The sequence below is a fragment of the Canis aureus genome, chromosome 16 (assembly GCF_053574225.1).
Source record: "Canis aureus isolate CA01 chromosome 16, VMU_Caureus_v.1.0, whole genome shotgun sequence".
Taxonomy (NCBI): Eukaryota; Metazoa; Chordata; class Mammalia; order Carnivora; family Canidae; genus Canis; species Canis aureus.
This window is the reverse complement of record NC_135626.1, coordinates 4,684,113-4,710,116: the sequence shown is the minus strand read 5'-3', so window position 1 is coordinate 4,710,116 and position 26,004 is coordinate 4,684,113. Positions and strand designations below refer to the sequence as shown.

The 26,004-nt window shown below is 43.4% G+C and overlaps 1 protein-coding gene across 2 annotated transcripts; it reads right to left on the bottom strand.

Annotated features, from left to right (window-relative positions):
- Positions 1–347: 347 nt before the first annotated feature.
- On the bottom strand, positions 348–25,552 carry ZBTB34 (zinc finger and BTB domain containing 34). Of its 2 annotated transcripts, none has more exons than XM_077850720.1 (2): positions 25,464–25,552; positions 348–6,919 (listed from the first exon to the last, which is right to left on the bottom strand). In XM_077850720.1, the coding sequence occupies exon 2, from the start codon at positions 6,907–6,909 to the stop codon at positions 5,395–5,397; it is 1,515 nt and encodes a 504-aa protein (XP_077706846.1). In that variant the 5' UTR covers positions 6,910–6,919; positions 25,464–25,552; the 3' UTR covers positions 348–5,394. The 2 variants fall into 2 exon arrangements, with proteins under 2 accessions (XP_077706846.1, XP_077706845.1); XM_077850719.1 differs by lacking the exon at positions 25,464–25,552 and adding an exon at positions 7,031–7,211.
- Between the last annotated feature and the right edge of the window lie 452 nt (positions 25,553–26,004).

Sequence of the window (26,004 nt, the reverse complement as noted above, 5' to 3'; positions counted from 1 at the left end):
TACGGCTCTGTGCTTTGTGGCAGATGTGAACACGGCACATTCAAGGGACCCAAGGGGGGTGCTTCTGCAGGCCAGTGAGGACCTGGGTCACCAGCGATTCATTCTAGGGGAGAATGGCAGCACACGGGAGTCCCTGACAATCGGTCTTCGCCACAGTAGAGAGAGGTATATGGAAATACACCTGCTTCTTTCTCGCCTTCCCAGCACCATGGTGGCACAAGGGCTTCTTATGAAATCCTCACCTCTCAAAAGCAGCGGTTACAGAAATTATGACACGGCAGACCTCTGTAGAGCCAGTGGAGCTCACAGAGGCCGGGGGGGCAAACACAGAGGGAAGCCATAGCACATTTGCTCTAGCAGCATTTTTATTTACAAACAGCAATTTCCATTGACTTTATACCATAAAAAAGCCATTTACAAGCAAGAAACAAGAATTCAGAACAAAATTAAGCAGCACTGAAATATTCATGTCACAAATCTAAAACAAAATGAATACAAGAGTAAAATATCATTTGAATAAATAGTCTTAAATTCATGCTATAAAATAATCCTTAATGGCAAGTTACTAGTTGATACAGCATCCGCTTAGCTAGCTTCATTTACTTCATATGGTGATGAAGTGTGGGCTTGTGAGGTTACCAGTTTATATTGCAAGATAATGACACTGTGTTAAGTCATTCAAATTGCTCAACCATTTATAACGGAAAAAAATGTTAGCCCTACTAATAAAAGTGGTGAGAGAGATGGTTTTCACATTAGGAAAATGGTCATTCTCAAAGAAACCAGGTAAGTTTACCTCTTACTATAGTCAGGGCAGCAACCAAAGGCTTGGGCAGCAAGTCCAAAGGTTGAATTCACAGCATACTTGTCACTGAGGGGCAGCAAGAGGTCTGGTTACTGAATCTGCGGCAGGGCTCCTCCAGGACTTGATCAAGAACTACAGTAGCCCTGTCTGTGCCAGGCCCAGAGGGGAACCAGGGAAAACAAGGTCCTCTTCCGGGCCAAGAAGTTGAGCACTGGGCAGAAACAGTGGAAACACTCTGGCACTTACTGAAGAAGACATACATGACGTGTGACAACCATTACAAATTTGGAACAATGTGAATGACTCTTCTGAACCTTCAGTTCAGTTGCACTGAGTAATATGAAATCTATGATTTATGAACTAGTTTCATATAAAGAATTTACATAATTCCCCAATACTTTCATATATAAAATTTAATAAATAACCCTGACCAGTCTAGAAGCACCATTCAAGGGGCATGTGCCCTTGGAAAATAGTTTAGGTGTTGCATATTTGAGTCCCTTTCAGTGGAGGCTTCACAGGAAACCATTACAGAATTTAACAATAACATAGACAACAACAAAAATCACAGTAACTAATAGAAAAAGTTGTTAAAATAAAATACATTGATTTCTTTAAAGTAAAGCTCATTCACGTAGATGATTCCCACCCCCCACCCCCCCACCCCAGCCCTTGTTTTGTGTTCCTGCAGGTTCTTCCTAGAGTCTAGGCTGGAAAAATAAAAGTAAAAACAAAAACACACGCAAAAATATGCAGGCCTATGGTCTGGGCTAAGGGAAAAACAAAGACTTGGTTATAACTGCTATCATGAGAAAAGACATCTACTCATGCTCTGGAAGCTGGAAAATTATCAATTTAGTTCTACAGTATATTCTGCTTAACAGTGAACCGACAGTATCCTTTCTGCTGTTAAACATGCATACACACACACACGCACGCACGCACACACACACGCAAACGAACCAAAAAAACAAAACTACAAAGGCAGAGCCAATTGGGAGGCTTTCCACTGACCAAAAAAATTAACTTGTCTTCATATGCTGTATTTACAAATATAATTTCTAAATGTATTTACAGCTTTAGTAGAAATTAGAGGGGAGAGAACGGATTAGAATGAAAATAACTGTTTAAAACCACAAACATTAGTAAAAGTATAAAATTCTTTGTTTTCACAGTTTGTAGTAACAGGTGAAACACCCAGAGGAAAGGACGCCGTCACTGTCTTCACATTGTCTACGTATTGGAAAAGGTAGCTCAAGAAGAGACTCAATTATGAACAGACCTATATGAATTCAGGATATGTTCTGCCGTAAAAGATTTCTTCACGTATCACTTCTATCTTAATTGACTTTTGCATTTGTTATAAATGAAACATCTAACCTAAAACTGTACAGAGATAGGGACTTTGCTTTCCAAAAAGACTTGCTCTAAGGAGTTACACAGCGTACTTCGTCTGCGGAGACGTGAAGGGACCTTTAGGGAGAGAATGTTTCTGTTCTGTGGCCATGTTAATCCTCCTGGCACATCCTCATGTGACAAGGCACAATTAATTGCTGCTGCCCGATCTGAATGGAGTTAACCTTTCACCCGCCACGCACCCTGAGAAGCACGACGGTGTGCTCACTCAGAGAGGCCGTCCAGCTCTGCGCTGGCCTACGCGCTGCCTCCTCGAAGCCCTGTGGAACCTTACAGTACTGGGTTATGGCTTGAGAATTCATTCTTAACACTGCTAGCAGTGGAAAGGGTAAAGTGTTAGCAACATGAATGGGAGGCAAGTGGAACTTGCCAATGTGGAATCATGGTTATTAGAGAGAAACTCAATCAATTTTCTGCCCCTTTAACAGTCCCATTACAATGTTTGAACCTGAACTGTACAATCAAAGCAATGTATATTTTTGTCAAAGACAATTTTGGATAAGTCACTCTTTGGTAAACTGAAACCAGTTAAACAAATTGACAAATACAAAGAACTCCATGTAAATAAGGTTAAAACTGACACGGTGACAAGAACCAGGATATTCGAGGTACCTGCCCCAAGTGCTCTCTCCTCCTGACTTGTCTCATCTATCACAGAATGCTCTGGAGACCTCTCAGAAGCCTCCAAGCCTGAGTGAAAAAGGAGGTTCCTTCCCTGAGCCTGACCTCGCATGTCCTTGATTTGGGCATTTCTTGTCACAAACTTAATTTGTATCACCACACAAATTTTTTGCATTTAATTCTTCAAAAGAAAAATCAAAACCAAACTTTTTCATGTAAAGAAAAAAAATTACAAACATTTACCTGAAACCCCAGAACATATTTAAGTGGGTAAACACTTGGGGTCCAGCCTCCCCTTGAGGCACGCGGCTTTGACAGGAGTTGAGCAAGTGCTTCAGGGAGAGAACGCACCCCTTACTTAGGCAGTTTGACAGGAGAAGGCATACTTATATACCCGATTTAGCAAAAAGCTGCTCCTCGGGAGCAGCAGGATTAGAGTGTAATCTGTACGTAGTAACACTGATGTGTAGCGCAGCAGTTCACACGTGAACAGATAGATCCTGTGTGCTAAAGAGATGCTACCGCACAGCTACTACCCCCGGGGGCTATCACACACAAGGGCCTGAATGATTTTCTTTTCTCAAAATAACAAAACAAAGCAAAATCCTCCCCCAAAACACCCTGCCCCCACCCCAGACCCCCACCATTCTTGGTATTTTAAGAGCCAAAAAAGCATGGAAAACCAGCAAACGTCTGTTTTTGTATTCTTATAACTCCTAGCCTCTGAGGTGGGTCTTTTTGTGTCTGTTTTTCTTTTTGGTGTTTGTGCTGTTCCCCTGTGGAGACATACTAGCTGCAAATTGCAGAGTCGAGATTCTCAAGTAGAGTCTGGAGTGCTGACATCCTGTGGGGAGCCCTGCAGCACAAACTCATCATCCAATTGCTTACGAATTCCCTGTGTCAGAGTATACAGTACCAGAGCCATCTCGTAAAGCCCGTTTTTGTTTACTAGAAGCACACGGGTAAACAAAATAGAGAACTGAAGACATGTCCTAAAGTACTAATAAAACATTATTCAAATAGGACTCAGGTATGTTTTCATACAGTAATGTGTTTGCCAGCACATGCTTTTGAGGTCTCTTTTCAAGCTATAACGCAAGAGAGGAAAAAAAATTGTAAATCACTATTACCATTAGATTTCACATTTTCTACAACTATACTGACCTAAAAGATATGGAACATAAAAATAGCACCACGTGACCAAAAAAATGGTGACACACACAGATTTGGTGACACACAGAGTATCTTAGAGGGCCTTTTGACTGTTGGTTTCTTTAAGCAGGAAACACTGAGAGTGGGGGAGCCACTGAGGCTCTCGTTAGCACACACAATACTAAGATATATTGCTTGCAATTCCCATAGAGTATATCTTTACAAAAAGTACAAATTCCAAGTTCTGCAGTTTCCCTGGGAACTGCACATAGAAAAAGTTGCTGTGCACCTGAACTAGCTGTTTGAAAAAGAGAGAGAGAGAGAGAGAGAGAGAGAGAGAGAGAGAGAGAGAGAGAAAGAAACAACCCACAACACTGCTTGGAGAATTTTGTAGACGGAACTACAAATCCCTTTCCCTTAGTGCGAGTACTAACTCATGGTAGAGTGATTCGATTTAGTTACCTGGTATGTATGTTTCTACAGTACGGAATGAAGGTAGATTCGTAGGCCAGTAAAAACATTGAAAACCACTGCTCCTTTGGGGTTGGCTAATATAACACTACAATATGTAAAAAGGTCAGCACCACGGGTCATCCAGCTTACTGACTGGACAACGAACAAAAATTCCAAACGGTTTCCAACTAGAGTTGAATACATTTTATGGCATTTGGTTTATGTACTTGTTATGAAGCAGAGCTACGAACACTGTGATTTGCTTTGCTTGCTTTTGGACACAATGATTAATATATATGAAAACCTATTAACATTCTTTTGTTAGGGGAAATAAAGGGACAAATCCCTAACATCGGGTAGGGACGAGACAGAGTCAAAAGCCCTGTTCACATTGTATTAAATTATATATTCCTCTTACATTCACCTCAACCAGAATAAAATCAAATTTGAGAATGTATATATACTATATATATAATAATCGCTTTATTATATATATATATAAATTGTCTAACTACCCCCTAAAAGTAATTTTAAATTAGAAAAGGTTACCCATTTGTATCAGCTGACGGCATCCTAGTCCCTCTCCGTGGAAATGCACTGTTGCCAGTGCGCACATCGAGAGAGTATGCCTCTTGGCAGAGAATGTAGGGTCAACCAGTTGGCAGAGCTAAATCACTGGCAGATTTTGGATTAAGAGTTCAGCCAAAGAGGAATACTGTCAGCCTGTGTTTTCCCTGGATACATTGCCCTTCATGCTTTGAGCTCCTTGGGAGAGGGAGGGCAGGGGAAAGGATAAACACAAAGAAGTGTTCCTTCCAGAAACCTTAGAAAAACTGCCAAGAGACCGAGAGATTTCCAGATGGTTGGGAAAACCAAAGATTACAACAAAGCAAATCACAAATATGCATTGATTAATGTGCTTTGTTTGGGTGCATTTCGTTACCATCTTAATCAGGAGCATCGGACACTGTGTGTATTTCCATCCGGGAATCTAGGGCCATCTCTGAGGCCGACGCATCATTTTCTAGTTTCTGTTCCATGTACACATCTGTTCTCTCAGGGGACTCGATGCGACTCCTGACTTCAGCTACGCCGGGATGGTTTTTCCGCAGGTGCTGGTTAAGGGTACCTTGGAATGGAAAGCACTTGCCACAGATCTCACAGCGGAATGGTTTGTCATCGGTGTGGCCCCGGATGTGGTACTCCAGTTGGTCCTTGCGTGTGTACTTCTTCCCGCAGAACTTGCACACAAAGGGGGTGATTCCCATATGGAGCCGCATGTGCCTGTCTAGGCTTCCTTTCTGGTTGAAGGACTTTCCACAGTAAATACAGATCAACCTCTCGTTGTACGGGTACCAGTGCCCTCTTGCACTCCTCTCCCGGGGGCTGCTCTCATACCCGGGGTTATTCATCATCGCTTCGCTATCAGAACCCTGCACCAAGCCCTGCAGATCACTGTGCAGATGGACAGACAAAGCTCGCTTCTGGCGAGCGCGGCCTCCTCGAAAACAGCTCAGCATGGATCTGGACGGGCTGGAGTTACTCAAACTTCCAAAAGCTTCGGACACACCAGTTGGCTGCGAGGCCGCTTGGGAATAGGAGTATGCATGCTGGAGCACAGAACCATAGGACCCCACATTCACTGCTACAACTTGCTCTCCGTCCACCATCTCTGTGTGGTACCCGTCATCCCCCAGGGAGGAGCTGTCAGAACAGCTGGGCCGGTCGGACTTCTCCATCTTCACCTTCACCTCTGTGATCTGGCTCTCCCTCACCAGTAGGTCTCCTTGCTCGTGGTCCCCCTCTATCTGAATCTCATACTCGGACACGCTCCCACTGCTCCCTCGGTCTGAGTGCCCTTCCTCCTGGAGGCGGCTGCGCAAAGCTTTGCTGGGCGTCGTCTCCATCCGAAGATCACTGCTCGTGGTGGGCTGCCGACCCTGAGAGCAATATGGGGGCGAGATCTCAACAGGGTTGGCAAAGAAGCTGCTGTCCTTAACTCCATTACGGCTCTCTGTTGCCTCCTCAGCACCAACAGTAACAGAATCAACATCTCCAACACTGATTTTTGAATGTATGCTCTCCAGGATCTGCGTGCACTTGTCAATGACACACTGCATCTGAAGAAAGCTGGCTGCAGTCAGAAAACTGACAACATCCTTCAGCTGCAAGGACATTCTTCCAGTGTAACAAAATGAAAGCAACTGCTCAAACACATTGGGATTTTTAATCACGGATATTGACAAGCCACTCATGGTACTTAATGCTGAATGGTCCCGGAAATAGGGGGAGCTGGCAGCGAGGACTGCTTTGTGGGCTCGGAATGGCTGACCCTGAATGTGGACAATGATGTCACATAGTTTTCCTTGCAGGCGGAGTTCGTTTAGCTGGCTCAGAACAGTGCTGCTGTACTCGGGCACATCAAACTGAATAAAACTGCTGCTGTCCATTTCTACTGACATGAAGCGTAATCTGCAGAAAGAGAGAGTTTCATAATTCACCAGTGACTCCTCACCAAGTACAAGTGGCATAAACACAAGCTCGCAAAAACACCACCACCACCACTGCAGCTACTGCGCTCACCTCCGAGGGTCAACCTGAGCGTTCTTCCTCTTACTCATTTTCAGTCTTTCACGTCTTGGTTAATTCACCTAAAGTCAGATAACCTAAAAATCAATCAGCCTAGAGCCCCAATGGCCTAACATTCATCTTTATCAAAATCATAACATTATATAGTAGGGCCTTTTCAGCTCACTGAGAATCTGGTATCCTTTTAGGAAACGTATTTCCCTGATATTTCACTTACTGCTGAGGATTTGGAGTACTTTGTAAAAAAAAAATACGCAAACTCATCTAAAAATTGTTCTGCCTTACTTGTAGGTTTCCAATTGGTGTTTTTCAAGCAGAGAGCACACTGGACGCACTGTGCTAATGGAGCTAAACTCTTTAGTTTAGAATCTGAGTTGCTGTCCTGATGTGCATTTTTCCCCCTTCGGTTCTGTACACCTTTATATCCTTTTGGGTAGGCAGCTGACTCTTCCAGCAAAGAGTCTTAGAGTGATGGACATATCACCATTCACCAGTGCTCATAGCCTGGGCATACCTAGGAAAGGCCGGCAGCCCTTGCCAAGAACCCACAGCACTGAAGCACTCACAACCCAGAAAGGGTATACAGCCCAGGCTGCACTCTAACCAAAACACAACAAAATCAGATCTAACAATTATATTTTAGTGTTTAAAATGCAACCAAGAGAAATTTAAGCACCTTCTGAATAAGCACAGAATCAAAGAGAAAGTCAAAAAGGAATAAAACTATTTAGTAAAAAAGAAAACTCTGGGGTGCCTGGGTGGCTCGGTTGTTTAAGCATCTGCCTTCAGCTCAAGTCAAGATCCTGGAGTCCAGGATTGAGCCCCACATTGGGCTCCCTGCTCAGTGGGGAATGTTTCTCCCTCTCCCTCTGCTCCTCCCCCCCAACTTGTTCTCTCTCTCTCAAATAAATAAAATGAGAGAAAGAAAGAAAGAAAGAAAGAAAGAAAGAAAGAAAGAAAGAAAGAAAGAAAGAAAGAAAGAAGAAAAAGAAAGAAGAAAGAAAGAAAGAAAGAAAGAAAGAAAGAAAGAAAGAAAGAAAGAAAGAAGAAAGAGAGAGAGAGAGAGAGAAAGAAAAAACTCATATCAAATCTGTAGCAAGAAGGGCTTAGGAGTAAAGTTTACTTATATCTTCAACTTACTTGAGAATGAATCCAAAAAAAGAGATGAACAGATAGGTGATAAAGCAAACATAGTAATGTGTTAACAAGCATAGTGTGTATGATGGGTGTATTCAGGTGTTTACTGTAAAATCTAACTTTTCTATATATTTGAAATTTTTCGAAATATTGAGGATTTTGAAACAACAAATTTTAACAGGGTAAGTCAGTGCTTTAGATGTTTTTATTATTAAACAACAAAGTATAAAAATAAATGAAATCATCGAAGAGGTCAGAAAAGAAACAATCAAACCCAAAGAAAGCAAAAAGTTATTAATATAGAACAGCATAATCGCAGAGAAAATTTTTAAAATTATAAGACACAACAACGTGCAATTAAATCTGACTCTTGAGCAGCCCCAGTGGCCCAGCGGTTTAGCACCGCCTTCAGCCCGGGGTGTGATCCTGGAGACCCGGGATTGAGTCCCACGTGGGGCTCCTGCACGGAGCCTGCTTCTCCCTCTGCCTGTCTCTCTCTCTCTGTGTCATGAATAAATAAATAAAATCTTTTAAAAATAAAAAAATAAAATAAATAAATATATCTGACTCTTGTAGCAAAGGATCAACCAGTTAGTGTGACTAGATTACACCAGAATTTTTTTTATCATGTCAGAATTTGAGTTAAAACATTTTAGTTAAGGAGGAATACTGTGCCCTTATTTATCCTAGATTTATGACTGAAATCAATTTGAAATCTGTATGGAATGGACATATTTTTAGAATAACATAAATTGGCAGAATTAAATAAAAAACAGAAGTGCCAAAGCATAAGTGATCTTCAGGCCGTTCACACTGTTTTAGATGCATGTTAAAACATTTAAGGCATCTTAAAAAAAAAAAAAATTTAAAGCATCTCAATTTATATGGCCTAAATCTGATACCAGAAGATGGCGAACAGGATAAAGAAGACGAATGCCAACTTTACCTAAGTAAATATATTTTAAAGTCCTGAAGGAAGTACTAGGAAATATAACCTATTAAAAGAATAATATACTGTGACCAAATGTAAGGATGGCTACATGTTAGGAAATATATAAATATAATCTGCCACAGCAGTAAATCAAAGGAGAAAAACCATATGGCCAAATCAAAACTACACCAAATGTGGATTTTAGAAAGTGAAATGCCTTTTCAAAGTAAGAGAAAAATAGGAAGAGAATATTTTCTTAATATAATAAACAGTACCTACTGCAAATCAATGGCAACATCATCCTTAGAAAGGAAACATTGTATCTGCATTTCCCAAACTGTATTTAGTAGCACACAAGCCCATGCACTAGACTCAATATCCCAACCTCCTAGAGATTAAACAATATATTAGCATAATAACCCACCTGAAAAGTCCTGCAAACAAGAATTCTATTTAACTCAGCTGTTTGCACACTCATTTAAGCATGTAACTCTTCTCTCAAGGTACACATGTAAATATTCCCAAGAATTAGTGTTCCCTGGTGCGTACTCTGGTAAATACTTTCATAGTGGCATTCCCATTTAGTCCCCGGGAGGACACAGGTTGTCTCCCCATCTCTTCTCTTACTTAACATTGTTCTGGAAGTTCTAGCCAAGGCCACAGACAAGAGAAAATTAAGACACAGAGCCATTAGAAGAGAGGAGGTAAAATTACTATTCAAGGCAGATAGGATTATTTACACAGAAAACACAAGGTACTCACTGGAACAAATCTGTTTAGAAGCAGGAACCAGCAAATGGAGCATTTCAAAAATTATTGTACATAAAAAACCAGTTAGGTAAGATAACGACAAGTACAACCGACAACAGTAACAGAAGCTATAAATACCTGGAGGATTAAAAAAAAAATAGGATCTACAAGAAGAAAACTAACACTTTATAAGGACAAAACCATGTATAAGTGAAGATACATATTACACTTCTGAAAGATCCGATAAACTGTGGACACTCTCCCTCCAAATTAAGTTATGACTATAATGCAACACAATGAAGTACTTAGTAAGTTCACAAAATGATTTTGAAATTCATCTAGAATGCTGCTGTCCAACAGAAATATAGCACCAACCATATGTGTAATGTTTTCTAGCAGCTGCATTGTTTAATAACAAAAAATTAAAATTTTATACATTTTTACTTAACCTATTTAAAACATTATCAACATATAATCAATGTTAGAAAGTTATTTTATTATAATTTTTTTTATTTTAAAGATTTTTATTTATTTATTCATGAGAGACACTGACTAAAGCAGAGACATAGGCAGAGGGAAAAGCAGGCTCCCTGTGGGGAGCCTGTTGCAGGACTCGATCCTAGGACCCCAGGATCACGATCTGAGCTGAAGGCAGATGCTCAACCACCGACCGCCACCTACATGTCCCAACGTTAGGAAATTAATTTTTTTTAAACACAGCCTTTATTTATTTTTTAAATTTTTATTTATTTATGATAGTCACAGAGAGAGAGAGAGAGAGAGAGAGGCAGAGAGAGAAGCAGGCTCCATGCACCGGGAGCCTGATGTGGGATTCGATCTCAGGTCTCCAGGATGGCGCCCTGGGCCAAAGGGAGGCGCTAAACCACTGCGCCACCCAGGGATCCCCGTTAGGAAATTATCAATGAGACATCTCATATTCTTTTTTCATACTAACTCTTTGAAATCTGATGTGTATTTTACATTTATAGCACATCTTAATTTGGAATAACCACATTTCAAGTGTTCACTAGCCATATGTGGCCAGTGGCTACCACACTGGACAGTGAAGATCTAGAAGAATAAATACTAAAGACAATTTAGAAAAAAAAAAACAAAAACAGCCAAACATAAAGATATCAAAATGTATGACCGCATAATTCATTCCCTCTAAGTCGGTCTTCTATGTGCCAGGCACTAGGGGTTCAGGTGGGCTATCATTCTCTCGTTAAAAAATATGACAAGAGCTAGGAGATCTTTTATAATGGAGGGTGGGGAGGTGCTGTAGGAGAATGGTCCTGTTCTCCAGACAGACAGAATGCCACACACCAAGAGACGAGAGCCTGAGCAGGAAGGAAAGAAGCATTAGAGAACTCCGGTACAGTTGGGACAATGAGGAAGGCAGAGGACACAGGCCTCAGGGGGCCATCAAGGCAGATGGAAGGCAGACCAGGATGGGCCCTGTGGGCCATTTCCAATCAGTGAGAAAGGAAGAATTTTTGAAATAGATGCTGCTTGGATAATATGAATATGTAATAATAAAGTTAGATCCCTTTTCCACCACAGACCAAGATACCTTCTAGAGAAGGTCTTACTAAGCACACAAAGACAGATACCAGAGGAAAAAACAGAGTTTTAGCCACAGAAGAACTTTGATACAACTAAATAAATGGCTTTTGACCAACAAATGAACAAAAGTTACAAGAAATACAACATATATGGCAAAGAAATATAAAACTCTTACAAATCAATAAAAGCAAATATAACAATTGAAAAATGGGCAAAGGCTATGAACAGATGCTTCAAAAGAAATTAAAATAGTCTTGAAACATAAAGTGCTTAAAAACATCAACAAACAAACAAAAATTAACACGAGACACAATTCTTTCTCAAACTGGCAAGATTCAAACCCAGCTGGCATGGGCAGCCCAGGTGGCTCAGCAGTTTAGAGCCACCTTCAGCCCAGGGCCTGATCCTGGAGACCCGGGATCGAGTCCTACATCAGGCTCCCTGCATGGAGCCTGCTTCTCCCTCTGCCTGTGTCTCTGCCTCTCTCTCTCTCTCTCTCTCTCTCTCATGAAAATAAATAAAATAAAATAAAATAAAATAAAATAAAATAAAATAAAATAAAATAAAATAAAATAAAATAAAATAAAATAAAATAAAAATAAATAAAATAAAAAAATAAATAAAATAAAATAAAATAAAATAAAATAAAATAAAATAAAATAAAATAAAATAAAATAAAATAAAATAAAATAAAATAAAAAATACCTTAAAATCCCTGTCAAATGATAATTTGACAGACACTGCTGGTGGGTTGTAAAATGGGCAAATACTCTGGAGGGCATTTTAGTGACGTCCACTGAAATTACAAATGCATGTCCCCCTAGGACCAAGGAACTTTAGCCCTTGCAATTTACTACAGCACTGGACAAAACAAAAGATTCAGAACAACTAGATGCTCATCAAGAGGAGCATGGCTAATAACTTATGGAACGGCCATACTTAAGACCATTATACAACCAGTAAAAACAAATAAGGAAGCTCTTTTCATACTGACATGATATAATCACCATGGTATACTGCTGAAGGAAAAGGGTGAGGTGCAGAACGGTATACGTGTTGTTTGTATAAAGCACCATGAAAACACACACACACACACTGCTGTGTCAATATGCAGACTATTTCTGGAATGATGCACAAAAACAAATAATCTCTACTGCCTCTGGGATGGGGCCAAGGTAGCTGGAAGTCCTACTAGCTTTCAATGAATCTTTTTAGACACACTTCTAAACTATCTGAATATGTAATTAAAAATAAGTAACATTTAAAAAAAAATTCAGGATGCTTCAGCCCCAGTTTTTGTTTAAGATTTTATTTATTTGAGAGAGAGAAAGAGAAAAAGAGCATGAGAAGGAGAGAGAAAAGCAGACTCCCTGCTGAGCAGGAAGCCCAAGGCAGGGTTCCACCCTAGGAACCGGAGATCATGACCTGAGCTGGGGTTAGCTGCTTAACCAACTGAGCCACCCAGGTGCCCCCGTCATCCAGTTTTTTAAAGGTCAGAAAAGATCATAATAAAATTGTCAGAGGCACGAATCTGGAGTCAGATCTGGGTTGAAATGGCACCTGCTTTCCACTTGTAAATCTTGGGTGAGGTACTTCATAAACTTTCCAAGTCTCAGTTTTCTTATCTTGAAAATGGGAATAACAGTCACTGCCTTGTGGCTTGTTATAAAATACAAGTAGGCAGAACTATAAAGCACTAGGGGTGCAGTCAGTTAAGCATCCAACTCTTGGTTTTGGATCCTGAGAGCAAGCCTCCCCCTTCAGGCTCAACAAAGAGTCTACTTGGGACTCTGTCCCTCTCCCTCTGCCCTTCCCGAGCACACACGTATACATGCATGCACACATGCCCACTCTCTCCCTCTCTCAAATCAATCAATCTTTTTTTAAAAAATTTTTTATCGGAGTTCAATTTGCCTACATTTAGCATAACACCCAGTGCTCATCCCGCCAAGTGCCCCCCTCAATGCCCATCACCCAGTCATCCCAACCCCCTGTCCACCTCCCTTTCCACTACCTCTTGTTCATTTCCCAGAGTTAGGTGTCTCTCATGTTTTGTCACCCTCACTGATATTTTTACTTCTTTCCCTTATTCCCTTTCACTAATTTTTATATTCCCCAAATTAATGAGACCATATAATGTTTGTCCTTTTCCGTCAATCAGTCAATCTTAATAAAAAGAAGTAGGAAATAGTACAGTGGCTGTTTGGCCCACAGTAATCAAGGTTAGCTGTAGCAGACATTTTTTTAGGGGGACAGCATGGTGTAACAAAGAGAACTGGCTTTGAAGGTAGACTCAGCTACCTTCATGAATCCTGGCTCTGCCACTTCCTGATAATAATAGTACTAATGAACATTTAAACAGCCATGTGGTCTTGGACAAGTTGGTTAACTTTGATTTCCTACCTAGAAAAGGTCTCAAAAGAACTACTGCCCAACACAACTGCTATCATGATTAAATGAGGGAAATTCATGCACTGAATGTATATAAAATCCAACATATAATGAGTACTGACTCTGTGCTAAACATATATATTAATTTGATCCTTTTACCAATTCCATGAAGGAAATACTACGATTGTTCCTATTTTATAAATGAAGAAACTGAGGAAAAGCAGTCAAGACACTGCCAAAGTCCCACATTTAAAAGATGAACTTAGTCTGAGTGGAGAGGTCGTGGTCCTAACTACACCAGACTGCCTTCTAGAAACACAGATACTGCCTGGCATGACACAAAGGTGTGTAAATAGTGGCTTTGGGGATTAAGGGGCAAAAGGAACGTGGGCTTAGGCTTTTGAAAGGTGCAGAGTTCTGGGCAAAAACCAGTAGAAAAGAAAAAACAATGAAGCATTTCTGAAATAGTCTACAACCAACCGAAACTAGCTCTGAGGTGAGGCTTCCTCCTCCTCTGCATGGCTCTTTATCTTCTCAGAAGAAAAGTAGAGAGCTACACTTGAAAGAAAATCACTGGAGAGAAAAACCAAAGGCCATGATTAACACCTAAGAGAGGGATTCCAGTTTTCTGTAAATGAGAAAGGAAGTGCTTCACTCTCTTCTCCTTTACATTAACACCTCCTTCTGGCCGTGACAATGAGATTCAAAGCCCTCTGCCTGAAGCTGCTAATAAGCAACACTCCAGAGCAGGAGGCTTCTAAAAGTCTGACACACAGGGATTTTGCAGGTAACTTCAGTCCTAGGCACGTTACCAAGCTGAATGGAGCAAAAGGCATCATGAATCACAAGTTCTACACCCAATGACCTGATATCAGGTCTAGCGGTCCAGAGGTAAAGCAAGTCGGAACCTCTTCAAGAGACAATCAAGTTCAAACAGGAGCCTCCACTCCTCTAGATCAGCAATTTCCCAACATGGGCTACTCACTGGTTTCTTGAAGGTCTTGATTCCTCCTCTGCACAGAATGTCAGTGGGCCTACACCTAACTTAGATCAACGTTGCATTAATTTGATCTTTAAAACAAAATACATGCACACAAACTTAAATCCTAGTAAAGAAAATAAAAAACGAGTAGCAAAGCTCTTCCCCAGTTCCTATTCCCAAAGATAATCACTGGTAAGAGTTTTCTGTGTTCTTTCAGAGAAAATTACAAACACATATCAGCATAAACTGTTCTACACCCCCTTTTTTATTTAATGTATTTAATACACCTTAAAATCTTTCCACAGCCATAGAAATGTACTTATTTAACCAGGTCCCAATTGATACCCTAAACAGGAAAAAATTTAAATAGCCATGGTATTTCCTCCAAGCTGAAGACTTTGCTAGAATCATGGTTTCATTTCCACTGATCATGCCAATTGTGTCCCAAAGGCGGCAGCAGCTACCCCCACCAACAGCTCATGAAGTCTCTGTTCCCCTCAGAACTGCCAATAATCAGCATTACACTTTTTCAGTTTTGCCAGACTGATCAGTTTAAAATGGCATCTCATGGTTTTAAAGTGCTTTTATTTAATTATAAGTGAGGCTGATCATCTTTTCTCACATTTAATGGCAATTTGTCTAAGTTTGTCTTTGAATTGCCTGTTCATATCCTTTACCTCTATTTGCACTTTTTATTGAATTGTCAGAGCTCTTTGGAAATTAAGGAAATTAGCCTTTTGTCTTATTTGCTGCAAATATTACATTTAATTGCAATCACTAAATGGCATACTGACTGGGAATTTAAATTATTTTCTACATTTATAGGAAATACTCATTCAGTTTCAATCTTCTGCATGCACAAACCAAAGGGATTTCAAAGATGAATAAGATTCCCAGTCTCACAGTTTGATACAGGCTTAACATAGATTCCTTCCAACTCAGAGAGATGTGGGAATGAAATTCATTCAATTCATAATGCAGAGAAGTGATTTATATATTAGTTTTCTATCTAGACAAAGTTTGCAGCTGCTTCGCAAGACAATAATGAATGTGATTATTCCTCTCACTAAATACAGCAGAATCAGTACTCTTTAACTCAGCAGATTGATCACAGGTCTGTCACATTAACTTAGGCAAGAAGCCATCCCCAAACCAGACATTTCCATTGCTATTTTTGAATTTAAAAAACACGCATATATCAGCTGGACATTTTTCTTCAATACCATTAATACTTTTTTTCCATTAATACTTAAGAGTTTTTCTGTTTGTTTGTTTGTAAAGATTACACTCTGGATAAGAACATGAAATACCTCTAAAAAAACATACACGGTAAGGATGTAGTTGCAGCGGGCTGCTGGAAGGTTCAAGTTGTCAGCTGCTCAACCTCTTCACAGTGTTCTTCTGCTCACTCAACCAATGGACACATACACTTCCTGCTCTGCCAATTTTTTTTAATGGGAGAATATCTGAACACCCCTGGAAGCAGCTTTCACCTCACACACAGCCTCTACCAAGGTCAGCTGATGACACTGCTGTCACTGGTCTCAGCGGGTTCTGGGAAGGACCACCTCTGAGGTGGGCAGTCCTGACACTGGTCCCCTTCATCCACTTCCCTGTGGCCAGCCACCCCTTACCACTAGCCTCAGCAACTGTAAAAGGGGGTCACTGCCACCTCCCACATCCTTTAGACCTCTCCCTTACTTGGAAAAGCCCATTATCACCATCATCATCAATAACTGATATTGACTGAATGTTTGATATGGGCGAGGCATGTCATAAAGGACTTATATGCATTATTTCTCTGAATCCTCTTGCCCTCCCCACAGAGGGAGGTACCCCCCCCCCCATTTTAGAAATGAGGAAACTGAGATTCCAAGAGGCTAACTTTCTCAATACCAGTGCAAAATCTGCCCATCTAGACTTCCTACACTAGAACTCCTGATCCTTGTCTAATTTGCCCGTGGGGAATAGCAGGACCAGAAGTCAGGAAGAGCTGAGGATAAGAAAGCTTGTCCCAGGTTACATTCCTACTCTAGCCTTGTGGCCAGGGAAAGAGACAGGGACAAGTGGTAAACATTCCCCCATTGCTGCATGGGCTCCTACTGCTTCTATGAAGAGGAAGGGGATGGAGAAGGCCAAGTGAGGGGTATTTTATTAATATCCATCAAAATTACAAATGCATGACCCTGTGACTGAACAATGGCAGCTCTAGGAATTTATGACAGCAGCCTCTTCCTAGATCAGAATCTCCAAGAGAGGTAAGGGCTTTGAGCAGAAAAAAAAAAAAAAAAGGTCCCAGGTGGCCCTGCAGCTAAGATACAGTATGCCCTTCATCTGCATACTTCTCCCCATCCGAGCTGCTGACCCTGGCTGATTCCAACTCCTTAAACACCTATCTTCATGTTACAGACTCAATTAATTAGAAACCACTAGTCTGAGGCTCAAGTAACTGGTCTTTTTGGTGTTTAAAGGTGGAAGTCACAGAGCAGATGCTACTTTAGCCCAAGTTCAACAAAATTCTAAGCAGCACTGAGACTGGTGTTCCAAAGCCAGAGCAGACTGCGACCCAGGGCTGATCAAGCACCGAGGACAGCAGCGAGAACAACAGGCCAGCGCAGACCAGGGGCAGGCCAGAATCATGAGGAATAGAGAAGGAGCAGGTTCAGGAAGAACACGGACCCAAGCCGGGGAGTGAAGGCAGACCGGGTGACCAGAGAAGGGGGGAGGTCGCCACAATGAGGCACTCTGTGCACGAGCCACGGGGGAGGGCCACACTGTACAACCTGTGTCCAGGTCAGCCTGCGATGCTCCACCCACAGACCTGAAGTCAGGAGACGGGTCCTAGGGATAAACATGCATGCATACTCTGAAAAGAAAACTAAAATCTGATGCAAGACCATACTCAACGAGGCTTAGTTAGCAAAGCTGCTTGAAATCTCTTCAAGATCCCACCCAAAAAAGCTACAGAATGTCTCACCACACCCATGCGTGTGTGGACAGGACAAGACCCTGTTCTGAAATCCAATAAACATGGGAAAATTACCCCTAATCAGGGTTTCAAAGCTCACTAACAAATGCATTTTACCTAAAGGAGCTTTATTTTTTTTTTTTTTTTAAGATTTTATTTATTTGAGGGAAAGTGAAAGTGAGAGACATCACAGAGCAAGAGGGAGAAGCAGACAGCTGCTGAGCAGAGGGCCTATGCGGGGCTCAATCCCATGACCCTGGGACCACTACCTGACTAAAAGCAGATGCTCAACCGACTGAGCCACCCAGGCTCCCCTTAAGGAGCTTTAAGAATAAAAAGGTCACTTTGCAAAGACAGCAAAGTAACAGTCTCTAGTAGACCGGACTGATCCTGACAGGGGTGTGAACAGATACACCAGTTAATCATACTTTGCTCCTCCTTTCACCCTGCTCCTTCCACTGAGTTTGAGCAAAAGATTGAAAAGGTAATGACTGCCCTCACACCAAACAACCCCAGAGGCTCACAGGAAAGAAAGAGCGGGTAAGGGAAGCAACATGAGTTTTCAAAGGTGTTGCCTATTCACTGATTTCTTAGCACCAGGGAATGGAAAGAGGGTCCTGGTATGTTCTTATGACAGTACTTTTATAAGACTTGATTATCATCAAAAATTAACTGAAAAAAAGTATGGATGAATTTATTTATAATAATGAAATAAAGGTCTTTCCAAGCATGACAGAAATCCCGGAAGCCACAAAGGGCAAAATGAAGACATCTGACAACAAAGAACTGAAAAATATCCTTTGCAAAAACCAGAAGTGAATGACATACCAAGGAAAAATACACATGCATCTGACAATGGGCTACTTTCCAAATTCCTTAATTTATATTGCCAATCAATCAGATTGGGATGACACAGAAAATCCTACGGAAGAAGGGGCAAAGGAATTAACATTTCATAGAAAAAGAAAAGACAAATAGCAACAAAACACATGAAAAGATGTTTAGCTTCATTCATGACTAAACACATGTGAATTTAGGGAAAGAAAAAATGAGCCACCAGTTGTGACCCATCAGATTTTTTTTTTTTTTTACTTTTTTTTTTTGACCCATCAGATTTGCACATATTTAAAAAGAACTGGCAAGTGCAATCCTGAGGGATAACCTGGTCAGATCAATCAGCATGCAAAAGCACAAGGCATTTATTATTTGGTCCACCATCAACTGCTAAGAATTGATCCTACAAATAGATAGCCCTTATAAAAGTATGTTAGGACACATGTTAACGAGGAGGCCCACTAAGCATTTTTATTTGCTGTAGCAAAAAAATAGAGAGAAAGAGAGAGAAAAGGGGAACTTCAAAATTCCATCAAGAGGAGACTGGCTCAGGGACGCCTGGGTGGCTCAGCAGTTGAGCGTCTGCCTTCTGCTCAGGACGTGATCCTGGGGTCCAGGATCAAGCCCCACATCGGGCTCCTTGTGGGGAGCTTGCTTCTCCCTCTGCCTGTGTCTCTGCCTCTTTCTCTCTGTATCTCTCATGAATAAATAAATAAAATCTTAAAAAAGAGAGAGAAAGAGAGAGAGAGAGACTCGCTCAAAAAAACAACAAAAATCAACAATGAAACCCTACACAGCCATTGAAAGGACAGATAGATCAATTATGCTTCATTATAAAAGGGTTCTAGTATTTAGCCCAAACCAGCATGATACGGAACAATATGTATGCATATATGGAATTCTTTTCATGTATTTTTCTTGAGAGAATAAATATCCACTGCTGTATCAACTCTGGAAAGAATCACATGAAACTATAAAAGTCGGTGACTTTGGGAATGAGGACTAAGGACTGGGAGGGGGAAGGGAAACAGGCTTCACTTTATACTTCTTGAATGTTCTACCACATAGCTGTATTATTCTCACCAAAAGTATTTTTAAGATATGTGTAAGAGTCTTCCTAAAAATATATAATTTTGTAAACCAATCTAGAGAAAGGCTGCAAGTGGATAACGAGTGTATCAAGTAGACAATTTAGAGAGGCAGAAACAAAGAACTATGAGGAGCAATGACAAGACTGATCACTTTTGACCAAAAGAGATTTTTTAAAAAATCAAAATAGAACAAAGGAAAGCTTCCTGGTGTTAGTAATAGGTAAACACGGCTCTGCATTTTAAGTAGAACAGAAAGGAATGTCAGGAGCGGGGAATAAAGGAGGGAAACATGTGGTGTCTGGAGGAGTGGCTGGGGCTCAGGTTCCAGGGGTGACGGGGCAAAGAGGAGAACCACCATCAGAACGTGGAGGGCCTTGAATACTAGATGAGAAAACTCCAAATCAATTCTGGCAGCCACCGACCTGAACATGAGTCCAAAGAAGGATTCAATAGGACCTGGAGACTGCAGGACGCTATCCATGCTAGGAGGCAAGTGAGTTCAGCCTCAGACAAGGGGTGTCTGGGTTGCCCACTGGGCACCTGTGTAGAGCTGTCTGACGGGTAGTAAGAGGTTGCGGGTGTGTGTGTGGGGTGCTGTTCAGAAACATCAGATGCCGATTTGGGAGTAATCAAACGATTGTACCGAGCACTGATCTGGTAAAATGCGAGAGAAGAGAGAAAAAAGCTTAGCTGAGAGCAGCAGAGTTCTGCTGTCTGCTCCTGTAAGAGAGGTACTGTGACATGGTCACAAGAACAATGTAACACCCACACTTAGCACAACATTTCATCAATAAAATTCGGCATTGTGCCTTTTTTTAAGCTGTAAGGACACTGAACAATGAAAACCAGAGTGGAGACTAGTTACATCTCCCTGCATTGCTAATCCATTCTGAAGAGAGCCTAAAGATGAAAGAAGGGACACTTCAATGCCATCTGGGCAAACATGCACTCGGGCCTTGCAAACCCCTTTACAACATTCTTGGGGAAAGCCCTGGAAGTGTTTCCCCATAAAGACAACTCGAACAGAAGCGCAAGCATAAAATCTAAGCAATCGCCAATGTGCTGCTGAGCACACACCCTCGGCAGTGAGCTGAGGGCAGGGACCGTGTGCCCAGAGCCCAGCATTGTGTCTGGCAGAGAGAGAGGCTCTCAGCACATGTCAGCTGACTCAACCTGAACCAAGCTGGTGGCTCAAAATCCTCAGATGCCACCATCGCTACACCCTCAGCTCTCAACTCCTCCTGCTGACGACCCAATAGGTGTAGGGCCATCCCTTCCAGCAGGCACAATCTAGCAAGGTGGCTCATTCCCATCTAACCCATTAAACACTCTAATTTGCTCTGCTTCGTTTAAAAATACCCAGTGACACTTCTAATAAAAGAAATCAAGGTTACAAATCTGGAAGTCATTTAAGGCACCAGGAGGTACCCATTATTCTCAATCAAGATGCTCACGATTCCAAACCCAGAGCTGCACCTGCTGGATTCTGTCACTTGCTGATACCAGAGCCACAACTCTATGAGGCACTGAAGACCTAGGATCTCTAATTTCCATTCCACACAAAAAGTCATGAAAAAGACCACAGATGGAAGCACTAGGGACAGCAGGCATGGTAACAGCAGTAACAACTATATAAAAATAACTTTTCTAGGTATTTCTGCCTGGGTCTAGATCAAAACTAAACTTGAGCTGTCATGAATTACAATCTAATCCTTTAGAAAGCAGCAGCCGAATAACACCAGGGCTGCATAAAACATTCTGGTGCTGCTAAAACCCAATGCACGAAAAAAATAAATAAAATGGCATTCCGTGATGGATATTCATGAAGCACTCATCCTAATTTAAAAGAAAACAAGTCTAGAGTTCTTACTGCATTAATTCATGTGAGCCTGAAAGAACATTTTTATCCAAACTGTTAGATTTCCTACCAAGGCGTTAACATTCTCCAAGTCTGCTCAGTTACACTAATTCTGAGAGTACAGTTTGGTTTGACAGTGGGGTTTGTCTTCCAGTCTATGAAAAAACATCAGAATCTTCTTCTGAGCTGTCCTGGCGGGGCAGGGATGGCCTCTTTAACCTCACCTGTAATGTTAAGGATTACCAGTTACATTCCTACTGTGAACTCTATGCTAAGTAAGCACTTTACCTATTCACTGAACCTTCATGACAACACTCTGACACAGATAGGGCAACTATCCCCATTCCACAGATAAGGAAACAAACTGAGATGAAGAACTTTTCCCAAGGTCACTAATGACTGTCAGAGCCAGGATTTGAACCTAGATTTGTCAGTCCTGAGTGGGAATTCTTACCTCCTGTAAGACTTTAATCCAGGCACACTGGTGAGATGCAGGGTTTTCACTGGTGCTGGACTCCTACTGATCAACTTTCAGTGAGAAGAAAATTCTCATTTAAGGATGTATCATCACACCGACACAAAGATAGTTAAGGGTTTACACTGTGCTGTACTTTGAGTAGTTTGCAGCCATTTCTTTGCAAGGTGTCCACTATGTCCGAAAACATTTCTTTACCTCTGTCTGTGAAGTGGTCAAATGGAGGTTTCATGAATTCATCCCAAATGAGAAAGGTAGGTTTCAGGTAAAGGAATGAGTAAGCTTTCTTAAGACCAAGAACTCAAAAATGTCAAGAAGTGGCATCTCCTCTGCTTTACTGCTGGCATTTCTGGGGCCCTGAGCCTGGCTGGGAACCTCAAATCCTACCTCTTAGAACAGAAGGGTTAGAAAAGCTCACCTTGAATCACTTTCTTCTGTGAGGTTTTCCATGCCATCAATATCAACCAGAAAATAACCATTAGATATTAAACTGCATTCAGTTGATGACCTTCACTAAGCTAAATTCAGCAGTCAGCTATAAAACACTAAATGGACATAATTAAGAAATTTGAAAAACATGAAGCAGAATTTAAAGTAACGTGAAAACGAATGGAAAGAAAACATAACGATCGTATTCTGGATTCAGGATACGGACATTTTCAACAAGTGCTTCAGCTGAAAGGATCCAGAGACACATAGAAATCCACATCTCATCTCTCCACCTTGATAAATTTATACCTGATGAGCTGGTGGTGGTGATGAAAATGTACTGAGCAGTTAATATGAGTTGCAAACTCTTGCTACCTCCCTTCATATACATTTTTTTTTTTTCATTTTAAAACTCAGAGCAACCCTATGAGATGGATTTTATTATCTCCACACTATAGAGGAGACAGGCTCTGAGACTTCATACAAATTGCCCGAGTTCACAGAACTAGTAAGTAGCCTTGTTGGGATTCAAACCCAGGCCTGACTCCAAAGTGGCAGTTCTTTCCCCACAGTCTCCAACAGAAGAATTACGTGACTTTTTTCTCTCTCATAATCAAAAGTAAACTTTTTAATCTTCCAAAGATTCATTTTACGCTATGGGTGCTCTAAGAGTGAGAGCCGAAAACATCCACTTTGAATGGCAGCATTGGGCATCAGTGATATATAACAGAGAAAGCTGATAATAACAGACGCCCCCTTTAAAAAGGAGAAGAATCAAATCTTTTTTTTTAAGTGTACCAACAAATATCAGGTGAAGTATCTGAATATCTCTTATAAAAATCTGGCTGCCGTATTAGATACCATCAGAGCTCCACAAGAAGTATTAAGACACAATGCCCTCAAAAAAAAACACCCACTCCAGCTGGGACAAGAACAAGTCCAATAACCAAGGAACACATGCTGAATCCTGAGCTTTAGATTGTGAGTGCCACAAAGGCATGGGGGTAGGGCAGTCAAGGAACACCCTCTGGAGGAAGTATATCTTCAGCAGGGGCTTGAAGGAAGTGAAATGGAGAATTTACACAGAGAAGAAAAAGGAGGCCAGCACTTCAGAAGGGGGGAACAACAGGAGCGAAGCCCTAGAGGCGGTCATAAACTTGCTTCTGCAGAGGACAGATGGGAGAACGAGAAGCAGGGAATAGGTTCAAGTAGGTGAGGAGGGGTCAAACCAAGAAGAGCGGGGGTGGGCAATGGCTGGACCCAGTGTGGCAGACAAGAGGATACTACTCAAGGCCATGGCCTCTTAGCTGATCTCCTAGCCTCCAAGCCAACTCCTTTCCTTTCCTGCAAATTATCACAAACCACCCCTAGTCTCCTGCTGCTTACCACCCCCCCCCCCCTTTAGAATAGTTTCAACTTTGGCCTAGTGTTAAATTCGTTCAGGAACAAGCTCCAATCGATCTTTCGTCCTATTCCCTTTCCTATAGGAACACTTCTCTACAAGGAGACCGGTCTATTCACTAGCTCCACTGGATCACTGGGCCTGATTCTTCTTTTCCTATCTGAGTCCTACTCATCCTGTAGCAGCCAGCTCAAATCCTACCTCCCCGCTAAGCCTTCCCTGACCACTCAGCCTCTGGTGACCTCCATCTCTCCTTCCTCTTAATTCTACAGCACACAGCCCCGTCTCATCAATCAACTACCTTTTCACAGGTAAAGTCTCAGCACCCAGTGTAAAAGCTGCTTGGAGGCTGTGTGTCTTCCATTGCTTTCCCCTACCACATGGAACAGCATCTTGACATTTAATAATCAAGCAAGCACTCCACTCTTTTTTTGACTTCCTATATTAAGTTTGGCATTAGCATAAAGGAAGGAGGGGGGAGGCGGGGGACTTCTGAAGTCACAGACCAACTAAGAAGCTGTTGCAATAATCCAGATGTGAAGCAAAGAGGGCCTGGACTAAGGAACAAAGAGAAAATGGGCAAATATAAACAACGAGAAAAAAAAAAAAAATCTGCATGCGAAAACTCAGCGGGATGTGACTGATTACTCCTAGGGACAAAAGCAAGGGATGAAATACAATTAAGGTAAGATTTAGAAAAGCTTCTGGGAATCATTCTTAAAGCCTGTCTGAAACCAAGTGTATTAAGTGGCTAAAAAGTCCACATTCGCAAAAAGTCTTCAGTGGAACGGCCCAGTATTTTGCAATCAGGGACAGCCCTTAATTTCAGACACACACACAGAGTGACAGACCCGCAAGGGTCTTTAGAGAGCGAATCTGAAGCCCTCGCTGATCAGATGGGGAAACTGAGGCCCAGCGTGGAAGAGCTTGCAGAAAGCCTCCAGACGGCTCCCCGACTAGTGCCGCCCTGAAGCCCAGCCGAGGAAGACGCCGTTTACCCCCGGAGGCCAACCCCAGCCCGGCCCTCCGTAATGGCAGGAGCGGCCGAGGGCGAGATGACCATGGAGACGTCCAGGGCCGAGCAGGGCGCGCCGCCGCCTGTTTACCTGGATGGAGGAAGGCGGTGGCGTGGGGCAGGGGCTCGGCGGCGGCCACCAGCAGGGCCGACCCCGCGGCCCGGACGAGCTCTCCAGGGCACTCGGCCACCCAGCCTCCCCGTACAAAGGGGGCAGCGCCGCTGGGGGCGCGGGGCCCGGCAGCAGGGGATCCCGAGACGCCCGGGGCGGAGGCTGGGGAGCCCGGGGCGGCCCCACCGGCGGCGCCCGGACCCGGGGCCGAGCACTCTTGGCCCCTCCGCGGCGCGCGCCTGTGGCCAGAGCAGGTGCCCGGGCCTCCCGACCCCGCCCGGCCCCGGCCCCGGCCCCGGCCCCGGCCCCGGCCCCGGCCCGCGCCGCCCGCCCACCCGCCGGACTGACCAGGCGCGGAGGCGCCCGCCCCGCCGCGCCCAGGGGGAGCCGGACAGCGGCCGAGGGCTGCCCCCGGCCCCGCCGCCCCACGCCCGCCGCCCCACGCCCGCCGCCCCACGCCCGCCGCCCCCGACCGGCGCGCCTCACCTGCCGAGAGCGCCGCGCTCACATCGCCCGCCCGCGGCGCCCCCTCCGCCGCCGCCGCCGCCGCCGCCGCCGCCGGCGCCAGGCCCGTCCCCGCCGCTCCGGCTGCCGCCCCAGCCCGCGCCCCCCGCCCCCGGAAGCGGTTCCCGGGCCCGCCCCCTCGGCGCCGGCGCTTCCGGGCAGGCGCGGACAGGGGCGGGGGCGCTGCGGGACTGGCCTGTCGCCCGGCCTGGGCCCCGGGTCCCGCCCCGGCCGCGCCTCGGAGCCTCGCCGCGGACACGTGGGCGAGCGGCGGCCTCGGTGCGGACTCCGCCAGGGAGCGGCGGCGGCCCTCGCCCCGAGGCCTCCAGCCCGCCTTCTCGTCGGCGCCCCCTGCTGGCGGGAGGAGGGCTCCGCAGCGGGGCGCGCCCCGGGTGTCCCCGAGAGGAGTCGCGAGCGCAGGATCCTCGACCCGCCACCGCCGGGGGTGGGGTGTGCCTGCGACCACCCCGGCCTAGCTCTCCCCTTCCGAGACCCGAGACCCCTCAGCGCTTCGGGCGCCTGC